Source organism: Glycine max, chromosome 15, assembly GCF_000004515.6.
Source record: "Glycine max cultivar Williams 82 chromosome 15, Glycine_max_v4.0, whole genome shotgun sequence".
Lineage (NCBI taxonomy): Eukaryota > Viridiplantae > Streptophyta > Magnoliopsida > Fabales > Fabaceae > Glycine > Glycine max.
This window is the reverse complement of record NC_038251.2, coordinates 10,663,107-10,675,205: the sequence shown is the minus strand read 5'-3', so window position 1 is coordinate 10,675,205 and position 12,099 is coordinate 10,663,107. Positions and strand designations below refer to the sequence as shown.

General features: G+C 33.7%; 1 protein-coding gene across 1 annotated transcript; it reads left to right on the top strand.

Annotated features, from left to right (window-relative positions):
- The first annotated feature begins 3,385 nt into the window (after positions 1-3,385).
- Positions 3,386-11,697, top strand: LOC100799456 (uncharacterized). Its single transcript, XM_003547290.5, has 14 exons — positions 3,386-3,500; positions 3,578-3,639; positions 3,728-3,839; positions 4,949-5,031; positions 5,880-5,945; positions 6,273-6,373; positions 7,096-7,214; positions 7,541-7,581; positions 8,653-8,741; positions 9,999-10,176; positions 10,255-10,371; positions 10,475-10,519; positions 10,974-11,102; positions 11,210-11,697. The coding sequence occupies exons 1-14, from the start codon at positions 3,452-3,454 to the stop codon at positions 11,342-11,344; spliced, it is 1,326 nt and encodes a 441-aa protein (XP_003547338.1). The 5' UTR covers positions 3,386-3,451; the 3' UTR covers positions 11,345-11,697.
- The last annotated feature ends 402 nt before the right edge of the window (positions 11,698-12,099 follow it).

The window sequence follows — 12,099 nt, the reverse complement described above, 5'->3', positions numbered from 1 at the left end:
TTATTTTGAGGTTCCTTGAGTCCTACTCTTATAACTCTTCACACTATACTTAGTTGCATGCAGGCTAGGAGTGCTGTATTCACAACATCTTATGTGTAGAGAGTAGAAAATTAAGACATACGAAACTACTGTTTCAGTGTTTGGCACATTAGGGTATTAAACTCATGAAGTTCAATTTATATGAGATTTGTTAACTCATCGAAGAAACCACAAACTGCTTCGACACCAAATCTCAGGCCCCAACTGAAAGATTGATTGGTCCTTTGACTTTATTTGATTCTCACTTTTTTTTCAGTGAGGGACTTCTTTCCTATGGAATCTCAGAATTCACTCATAACTCACGTTCCACTCACATCAAAATTCACTCAAATTCCCATTTCCTAACAAGTGCACAAATAATACTCTGTGCACATCTACACCAAGCACGCAATTAGTGTCAAGTGACAAAATTCTTTTCAAAAACTTGTGAGGTTCCTTGAGGTCCAACCCTTATAACTCATCACACTCTATCTTTAGTTGCATGCAGGTTAGCAGTGTAGTATTCAGTGATTACTATTCACAAAACCTTATGGGTTCGTAGTATGACATTCTCTACCCATACATATATGTGCTAATAATAAAAGGAAAAAAAATTATAATTAATTAAAAGTTCTTAAAACACATTTAAATAAAATCCTTTCAAAAGGGTAAAAGGTTTACATTCGCTTTTTTCGCATCATAATAAAACTTATCTAAATAAATAATAAAATCATCTCGGTTCAAACAAGGTCGTCCAAGACTTCATGCAATTAATATAAAAACCTATATCCCAATGTCACATCCTATCAGAGCATTGTGTTCCCGCGTCATTTAGCATTAGGTTCTCCATAACCATTCACCTAACCATCTACTCTCACGAACACAAAGTTCGAGATCATCACATGATCCAAACACAAATAGTACACGGGGAGTGAGTTATCACATTCCTAACTAATAGAGAGAAACGAGACAACTAGATATACATATCATGTAAATGAGATACAACTTACTTTAAGATAACTCACATAATTTCACCACTTTGTCGCGTAACATCACATCACAACACAACACGTCTTATTCATTTTCACATCATTCACGTACTCAAAGATCAAAACACAATATCATTAAATCAATCAATATCAATAAATACACAAACATTATGCAACAAATACACTAAGACTCAAGCCTATATGCAATGTGGTACCATATCAGTGAAAAATCACCCTAGGACGCTTAGGAGTACATAACAAGTCACACCACACAATGGGTATGTCAAGTCATTCTCACTAAGTAAAATCATAAAGTGACAAGTCATGGTCACTCTATTTTGCGAGAATGTTCCAACCATATGGGATCAACATAAACTTAAAGGAGTACTCAAACCGAGTGTCTTTACCCCCAAGGTCTAGACTTCGAAGAATCCGTTAGAGCCTCACCTGCCTGATTCAGGTCCAACCCCTAAAACAATTTTTTTTTACACACAGACACTACTCATGAATTATACAATACACATGACCTCATACTCATGTTTCAAACACGTTTAACACATTACGTTACAATTTAACATTGGTTCCTAACAAGGAAACTTACACTTTCCCTTTAACATTGCGCATAAACATTTTTCTCAAGGTAAACACTGGTTGGGTTATTGTATAATTCACAACGCACAATACAAGTATAATCACATCAAGTGTTAAACACACTTATTTACAACCAAATCTCATGTCCACAATTTAACATCTCATAATGTCACAATCCACCATCACATGTTTACGCGTATCTCACAAATTAACACATGTTCAACTTTGCACTTATACTCAATCTCAATAACAATATTATAATTTCAAAGCAACATGTTATCCCACAATTCGTCACATATTTAATTTATCACTTATACACAATTTTAATCATAATTTCATGATCACAATATAACTATTTATCACGTTAATCCTATCAAAAACACAACCAAATTATACAAAAATATTTCTCAATCCACAGGGAGTAAAACCCCTTAAAAAATTTCACATAATTATACAGAAAGAATTTCAATACAATAAACATCAAAAAATAAACCCCAATTTGATCCTCTAAGGATTCCTACACTTGTTCATTCTAATCCCAATTGCGATAAACTCATCCCTTACTTCTAAGCAGGCTCACGTGTGTTCCGACAGTGATAGCGGCATCTCTAACGATACCCTGACATTCCTCAAGCTTTTTCCTCTGGTTGCTCTGATAAGGTTTCCAAACGTTAGAGAGAAGGAGAAAAAATTGAAGCCTTCATTCCATTGTATACGTGCAGTGAGTATTTCTACCTCCTCAGATATCATTTTTCAAATCTCAACGATGAAGATATGCGGAAATGAATTGCAAACTTGGTGTCCAAATTCCACAATGACCCAATGATTAATGAGTCCGGGATCATAGTTTTACTGAGATAGATGTTGGGTCTCTACGGGAAAAGAGAAAACTCCAATACGAAGGGAATTTTTCTCATCTCCAACATTGTTTCATAAATTCCAACGGTGAAAATGTTCGTAAATGAGTTCTGAACCTGGTGCTCAAATGTCACGATGATCCAATGATTAACAAGTTGGAGATCATCGTTTTACTGAGATATGTTTGAGTGTATGCGTAAAAATAAAAAATTTTGGGAAAACGGAGAGGAAGAGGAACAGCAGATACTAACCTCAATCTGAAAAATCACCTAACATATCTCTATTTATGGCTAGGGTACTCTCAATCCATTATTTACTCTATTTTTTATTTATTTATTATTTTATAAAGAAATACTCTAATTTATTTTCTATCAAATAAATAAATCAAATATTTTTTTATTTTTCTTCAAACCATTATTTGAATAAAGTTATTTCTCCTTATTTATTTAATTATAAAAATCTCACCATTTTTTAAAACTATTTATTTTTAACTAAAAAAATCTTTTTAATTTATTTTACGAAATAATAGAATATTATAGATAGTATATCTACAAGAGCATCCTCGGATGATTGTAATTTTTTCCAGTAAAAATGATAATAAGAATATCTTACTGCAAGAATGTCATTGTCGGTTGAGTTGAGAGTGTAATTGTGTAAGATACCCAACAATTTAAAAATATTAATTAACTACAAATAAAATTTAAAAAATAGTTATAATTTGTTATAGTTTTCCACATTTTTTTATCAAAATTAAAAGTCTCATCTTAATGATTTGTATAATAAAAAAACAAATTCGGCATAATAAAATATATATTAAAAATCAGTATAGAGTATTAAGATAAACTATAATTTTGATGAAGTAATTGCAATTTAAGTTTTGTCCAATTGAAAAAACCAGCTTATAAAAAGCCTAAAGAAAACCCTTGAATAGTGACTGAGGGGTTTAAGAGCATAAGTGGCTTGTGCAGTTGAGCTGAGCACTCAGTTGTTGAACCATGCTTTCTCGCACTCGCACCTTTCCTCTCATTTCCCTCGCTTCCAAAGGTACTATTACTCTCTCTTTTCCCTTTTCTCTCTTTACTGACCTAACGCCGTTTCTCTTTCCCGATTCCCAAATCCAGTGTGTGCCCCTCCACTGGAAGCCCTCTACTCCACCCACATTGTCGGCGACAAGCCCGTTCTGGTAAGTGATCCGTTCTCTTTCTCATACATTCAAAATTCAAAGCGATGCCTGCGCCGCAGCCACTGTTGTTCCTTCAATTATCGAACAGGTTCGGGATTTTATTCATTCTGCACTCTACCATCCGTTACATGGCTACTTCTCCCAAAGATCGCGGTCCGTTGGAGTTCTTCCTAATGCTATTAAGTTCAACCAACTTCAAGGTGCTGCTCCTTGCATTCGTTTATCTGTTATCTTAGTTATTTGATTTTTGAGAATTTAATACTGCAGTAATATGTTTGTTGAATGTTGATAATTAATAAGGCTAAACTGCGTACTCCACGTGCTTAATTGGAAATCACATTTTTTTATCCCTATGCTAACCCGGTTAATTGATTGGAAAACATTACACTGACACCCATTATACTTTACATTAACCCCCTTAATTGTTTTGAAAAATATTACACCCATCATACATAAGGGAGGGACTTATGTGTAATTTAAAGAAACCTTAGAGGGTGTTAGTGTAATTTACTTTTTTTTATATATATATATACTTAACTACTTTCTAATTCATGTCTCTAACTATTGGTAACTCGAACTTGCCATAACAGACAGACGTTTTAGTTTAAATCTTTAGCAATCCTGGCTGTTGAACTGTGAAATGTGAATAGTGTGACAGTTATCTAATAGGGCACCACAAATTTCAAAGTTCAAGACCCACCAATGCTGAAATGTGAACCAAACCAGTTTGAGGCTCTAATACGTGCCTCAGATTCTGGTGGAGGAAAGTAGGAGGTTGATAAAAGTTGGGGATGGTGAGATTGTTTTCGAGAGAGAAAGGAGTAGGAAGTTGATGCGAGTATGGAAATAATAGCCAGAAGGTTTTATTAGTTTGGATTACATGATGCAGTTTTTTAGCCTTTTGATTTTGTTCAGGCAGAGCTGTTGTATCCTGCAAATAATGACATCGGCTGTTCCCTTATTTATAGCAGAAAATGGGGTTAATATTTTACTTTGCCTGAAGGAGGGTGAGTGTACTTTACCCTATTGAGATTGATTGTTTGCTAATTTTTGACTGTCGGTTGTAAATATTTAGTCTGGGGAATTGGCTTTTCAATATTCTGCTTTCATATTATTTCAGTCCAGACAGTTTGTCAGTTCTCTGGATTAAAGGCAAAACATAGAACTTCTTAAAATTCCCAAATTATTATAAATTTAGTTCCAATACCTGCTGTTAGTTTAAGAAGCTGACTAACTCAATTTAACACTGATTATAACTTTAAATTTTCTGTGGTTTGTACTCATGTAGTAGAGTGGTGACATATTTCAGGCCGGAAAGCTTATATGAAGTACTTGGATAATATTTACAAGCAGAGTGACATATCATGGTTTACACCAGTGGAACTTTTTAAGGTACACTCTATGGGATAAAAAAGTTTCTAGTCCTTAATATATAAAATCAATAATATGACTCAGAATGTGATTTTTATGGTTCTCAGTTTGCTATGAAGAAAATTGTTATGTTTTATTTAATCAAGAATTTATAGTTTCCATGAACGTCTATTCTTTAAGAGATATTATCATGGTCAAGCTCAACCTTATTGTCAACAGGGGCTGCAAACAATAGAAATAGATTTAAAGGATCAATTGGTGTCTTTTTTGGGGCTGTGAGCATTACCTGCAAATTTGGGGTGCTAAGATGGATGCATCTAGGGAAAGTCTTGGCGAGAATTGACTAGGTTTTCAAGAAAATGGATATTTTATCCTGTCTGGCTACATAATGAGACATTTGAATTTGTAGGTTAACACTAAAGAAATCTAAGTTAAAATTGATAGTAAGAAAAATTAAGCTAGGTATCACACAAACAATAGGACTGAAGGACCAAGTCTGAATTCAATTCCCCATAACTACAAAACCCACAAGGAATAATTGGATGTTGAAATTATAGTTACAAAATTCTCTCAGCCATCCTGTGTATTGCCTACCAAATTCTCCCTACCATGTTCAGTTCACCCAATTCATCATTGGAATCTAAATGCAAAATCAGGCACATGTTGGACATGGGATGGTGTGCAATTTTTCAGAATTTGTACAGTATTTTTGGTAAGCACATCAAATTATAATGAAATTACTTTCTGGTGCTTGAAACATCTGTAGAATCATAAATAATATATTTATTTTTCAAAAATTTTGAATCATGTGTGTCAATGCAGTGTTATAGCTCTTTTATGTTTATTTATTTATATATTTGCTTTTGTAGCCTTGGTATGCTCATGCTATTGCTGAAGCCATCATGCGCACTGCAAATTTCTCTGTGCCTCTAAAAGTAAGTGTATTGCAATCTTGTTGCATTTGATCGTTGTTTCTTGCGTAGGTTCATCTGGTCTTTTTCCCGAATCTAAATTTGTCTCTTCATCCAGCAGCTGAGCTTATGAGAGCCCTGCATTATGCTGCTATTCTGCACTAAACCACTTATTAGATAATGTTTCAGTTCTATATAAGTTTTTTTCATTCATTTTTATTATCTATGTAAGCCTCATATTTCGTTTTTGATAATAATGTAGAAAGCATCATAAATTTATCTTATTTACGCAGGCTGTTACTTTTTATTACTTCAACCAGTATTTGATACAATCCTCTAATTTGCAATCAGATATATGAAATTGGTGGTGGATCTGGAACATGTGCCAAGGGTATAATGGATTACATAATGTTGAATGCTCCTGCAAAAGTTTATAACAGTATGACTTACATGTACGTGCCTTGATACTCAATGTAATATATATTTTATTATAAAACCAAATTATAGTGCTAGACACAGTTTTTAATTTTTTTTGTTGGGATAGTGGGCTGTGCTTATATTTTCTGTACCCCTATTGTCTGTGTACTTCATCTTTCTATGTTGCATAATTCTCCCATTAGTAACTTCTATTTAGGGTCAATCTTTAATTTGGGAGTTCTAATTTCATTGAGATATGATATGAGATTATTTTTTATATGAATCCCATTTTTAACCTTTGAAATTCAATGTAAAGAGAGTGATAAAGTGAGGTGGATTGAAAGGGATTGACAGTTAAAAAATTCAAGTATAAAAATAAAAGAAAGGTAGTTTGAAATGATTGCATTGGTAGTTGCAGCCTCGCGGGAAAAGTGTATAAAATGCATACCCAAAGGAAACAAGAGAGAGAATATTGTGAATGTCTAATTGAGAGGGAGAAAATAATTAGACTTTGAGTAGATTTGTGGGACAATATTCATATTATGAATTTTTACTGCATTTCAAATTATAATAACAATTTATAGTTATATTAAATGTTAAAAAGTTAGTGGGGGCAGTTGTCACTTGCCCCCCTCACTGTATATATGGATCCATGCCTGAGTAGATTCACTATTTTAGTAAGTTTGTCTTCTGTACCTATCTTTCATTGAAATCATATGATTCACATCTGAATTGCCATACCATTTTTTAACTACAGCTCAGTTGAGATTAGTCCTTCACTTGCTGAGGTGCAAAGAGAAACTGTTGGTGAAGTGCGCAGCCATATACCAAAGTTCAGGGTAGAATGTCGTGATGCTGCTGACCGGATTGGATGGGGTAGGATGCTATTATAATTCTGCTGAATTACATAAATTTTATTGTGGCTTCTAAAGTGATTCAGAATCTAAAGATTAAGCTACCCTGTAGTGGGGCCATTGATCAATTTACTAACATAGGTTATAAAAAATGCTACAAACAAGGGGTTAGTGGAAGGCAATGAATTGTTATGGTACATGGAGCTCAATTGTATACCTATTTTTCCCTTAAAAGTTAAATTTCTTAAACTTCAGGGCTCTTTTTTGGAAATGTGTGGGGACTTGTTTGCAGTGTGTCAAAGATAAGTTTATGAAATAATGCTAATACCATTGTTTCCTCCTTTACAGGGCAGGTGGAGCAACAACCATGTTGGGTAATAATGCTTGAGGTGTGTTTTATAATTGAGAAGCTTTTATGTCCTCCAGTTCAAATATTTTTTCCAGTAAAGGAAAAGGACTTGTGGAATGGTCACGGGAGAAGAGTTTCAAATCCTATTATGTTTCTGAAGCAAATAATGCATTACTAAATGGGGGAGAAATCACATTTTGCATCTCTAAAGTCCCTAAACAATGATGTTTTAGGGGGTAAAAAGGGATTTTGAAGCCTATATCATGGTAGTGTCACAATAGAGAATAAAAAGCCACTATTTTGGTTGCAGTGGTCGCTATTGAACCCTTTACTATTTGAATCCCATAGCTGCCCATGGCCGCTTTGCTCTGCTATTATGCTATAGGGAACTATTGACTAATATGGTTTCAACTGAGCAAGCTTCTGTGATGCTTTCTATGATGCTTGAGTGCTTGACTTTCAATGTGATTTCAAATGCCTAAATTAGTTTGTATGATGAACCTAAATCCCTTAATTTGGTGCAGCCCAATGTATGATGAATTTTAGCAAGGTTAGGGAATTGGACTGCCTGTAATATAGTCTTAGAATCTTAGAATGTGAGTTTAGGCCTAACTCAACCCCAAAAGCTAGCTCAAGGGGTGAGAGTTTCCCCTCACTTATATACTCTTACTTGGCTTTATCTTTAGCCGATGTGGGACTTGGGTTTTTGCCAATATATAGCGACTGTTAGCTGTTATTGCAGCACTTGAACTGCTATTAGTGAAATGGTCTGCCACAACATGTATGATAATGGACAGTATTAGGAACCATGCGAGTGCTGACTAGCCTGTTCTCGAAGTTCAACCAGGTGCCATTGGACAGTTTTTGGCATTAAACACTTGTGCTGGTAGTTCTCCTTTAGAAGCTAAGATCTGGCATTTGGCCATCTGCCATTGTCAATACAAATGCATCACAAAAATCAAACAATTATGAGTGCGTTGCTATGAATCTAGGTATTAAAATGTTGCAGACTAGAAATGATATTCTGCCCCTGTTTTTTCTCTCATTAATGAGGTATTTTTATAGTTATTATTATTTAGATATTTCACAACAATTAATTTACTTCGTGTAGGTACTTGATAATCTTCCGCATGATCTTATCTATGCAGAGAATCAAATTTCCTCATGGATGGAAGTCTGGGTTGAGAGGCAACATGACCAGTAAGTCTCAGCTTTATGTGTGGACGCTGATCTTACAAGTGCACATACCCCTTGGCACATATTCAAGTGCTTCATTAGGTAGTATCTGTTAGAAAATCTCATAAATATCTGATGATATTTTTTGTATCTTGGAATATTTTAGAGTATCCTAGATGACCTTTGTAGTTGTAGGCCTATCATATCATGTAAATAGGGGGGTAACATGTTTTAGGTCCTTCTAAAATGACTATTGCTCGAATTTGATCGGTCTAAAAATTTTTGTATTATTTTCGTCCCTCTCATTTTAAAAAGTATTTTTTTCATCCTTCAAAATTTGAAATGTATCACTTTTGGTCCTTAAAATGCTTTCGATAGCTCTTTATACAAGGTAAAACTGGTTTAGATAGCGCTTAAAATGAAAAAAATACATAAAATTAGAGGGACCAAAATCATAGGTAAAATTTTAGAGAGACCAAATTCGAACATTAGTAATTTTAGAGGGACCTAAAACATATTTTACCCTAAATAGGGTGTTATCTCCTATATTTATTTGTATTTATTGTTGCCTGAAGGCTGTATAAAATGGACTTTGTTGCGTAGTCAACTCAAGACACTATTTCAACATCTCTTGCATCTATTTTTCTCTCTTTCAACATGGTATCAGAGCGGTACCATCCTCCACGACCTGTCTTGACACTATGCTGCATTGGGTTCCCAAAAATTTGAAACACCATTAGTCACCTCTTTTGTTGTGTCTCTTTTTTTCAGTGTGACTGACACTTTTCTAATAGTAGATTTTCTTCTGGATAATTCACTTTTATTATCTATAATTTTAATTACATTCTGATTGTACTTTTATGTCTTAGACAGAAACATTATAATCTTAGTTGTGTATTTTGTTCATTGTTGGATACAAAATTAGTTGATACTGTTGGTGTCTTAAAATATTGAATAGTATATCATTAATTCTCAAAGATATCCATCGGCATGAAAATGCTGATTCTATCACAAATAATTTTTTTAATCACCTCTGTTATAATTTGTATTTATTGTATTAAGTCTATAAAAGACAGACTTCCTTGTGTAGTCAAGACAGTTTCAGCATCTTTTGCATCTGTTTTTCTCTATTTCAACATAAGCGACCACAAAATAAAAAAGAAGAAAGATGTTCTCTTTTTATCATATCAGTGATTATTAAATCATAACATTATTCCGTGGCCTCTTTTATGCAACCTAAATGAGAATTACACGTCACCAACCATTTTCTACCTTTAATAGGGAAACATTCAGCGAGTTATACAAGCCGTTGCAAGACTCACTAATTACACGTTGTGTTGAGATCATGGACTTGGATAAAACCAAAACAACTCAGAGCACTGCAGCATCTACTATGAAAAGCATTTGGTCTAAGGTTTACCCAAAACCACGTAGATGTTGGCTGCCGACTGGTTGCTTGGTAAGAATCTCTTAAATCTTCCCTAAGTCACTAATGTATAAATTGATTATTGCATTTATTATCCTTTCACTTTTCCAGAAATTACTTGAGGTTCTCCATGAGGTGCTACCAAAGATGTCTTTGATTGCTTCTGATTTCAGCTACCTACCTGATGTGAAGATACCTGGTGAAAGAGCTCCATTGGTTTCAACTAAAGTATATTATTGTTATACTTTTAACAAAACTGCAGTTGTTTGTTTTCACATCTTGTAAACTTTAGAGAGAATTTTAATTAACTGAGTTTTCCTTATGAATGCAGAAAGATGGGAGCAGCTTAGATTATGATAGTTATATGGAGGCAAAGGTTCAGCTTATCACTAGCTTCTTTCCTTTTCAACATATTTTCCATATTCTCACTCATTCACTTCATCTGGTGCCATACATGATTAGAGGATACTCTATTTGTAACTTGAGACAAACATGTATTTCCTTACAATAATCTTAAAAAGCTGTTGAATCTTGAATCCCATATTTCCATGGTAGTATAACAGAAAGAGCCTGATATCCAATAGTTCAGCTTAATAATGGTTAAGCATCTTGGTTAATTATTTTGTTAGTAATTATTTCCGGCTCATTTTGTTGCATTCACTTGCAACAAGAAACTATTTAAGCTCAATCATGATTTGTAGTTACTTCACAGGAGTACAAAACTAATTATGCATGCTGTCTTATATTAGTGATGATCTTACATAGAACAATTTCTTCCTGAACTTCTAAAACTACATGGTTGTAATAAAGCATGTGTTTATCTTTTGCAGGGTGACGCTGATATCTTTTTTCCTACAGACTTTTGGCTCTTGGAACAAATTGATCATTATTGTTCTGGGTGGCTAAAACTTCATGGTGATCATTCATCAAAAAAAGGAAAGAAAAGAAGAACAATTACGGTAATTTCCAACATTTCTATTATTTGATGAGGCAATACCAGATGTGCTTTGCTTCAAGATCTCAGTAATTAAATGTTCTCTAGCTTAATGGTTTATATTTGATGTAGCTGGAATCATCATCTTTCATGGAGGAGTTTGGTTTGCCCACAAAAACAAGAACCAAGGATGGATACAACCCACTCTTGGATGACTTCAAGAATACCAAATTTTATCTTAGTGTCCCTACACACAATATTAAGTAAGTCATGCTCAATACTAGTACTTGCATTCACAAGAACGTGACACGGGTGCTTTATTGAGATTATACATGTTACGTGTATACCATTATTTCATGGTCTATGACCATAAATGAATTTCAAAAATATAACGTGGTCATATACTGTCGTTGGGAAATTTTGCCTTGGACATGTAGCCCTCCTCTCTGAAGCCCCAGAAATTGTCTGATTTAATTGTAAGATAGACATTTTATGTAGGTTTTAGAATAATGAGTTGTAAAGATCTTAATTTTTGTTGTCGTATTTGTTAGTACTTTGTACTATATACTGCAAGTTGTCTCTATCAAATAATATAAGCTTTGAAGTGTTGAGGGAAATTAGCCAAGGAGAGTGAATGGGATGTGGTTATAAGCTTTCGAAGAGTCATGACTTCATTTTTTTTATTTGTTCTAAGCAAATGAATACTTGTTGGAAAATTCTGAGTCTATTTTCATATGAACAAGTTAAAAGATGAAAACTCATAGGAGGATAATTTAAGTTATGATAAAAAGATTGGCTATTTTTCAGAGTTTTAAGCTACCTCCTTGAATAGCTTACAAGGAACGAGGTTCTATCATACCATCATTTTGCTCTCAACAATTATGCTTTTGAAAGTTACATTCTTCCATGTGTCTAACCAAAATGGTTTGATATATATATATATATATATATATATATATATATATATATATATATATATATATATATATATATATTTTACCCACAACAAAACAAGTTAAGAA

Bases quoted from the DNA above. Each gene is read 5' to 3' on its own strand.
- LOC100799456 (XM_003547290.5), top strand. From the start codon at position 3,452: ATGCTTTCTCGCACTCGCACCTTTCCTCTCATTTCCCTCGCTTCCAAA. The intron at 3,640-3,727 runs GTAAGTGATCCG...ATTATCGAACAG, and splicing joins TCGGCGACAAGCCCGTTCTG to GTTCGGGATTTTATTCATTC. The intron at 5,946-6,272 runs GTAAGTGTATTG...ATTTGCAATCAG, and splicing joins ATTTCTCTGTGCCTCTAAAA to ATATATGAAATTGGTGGTGG.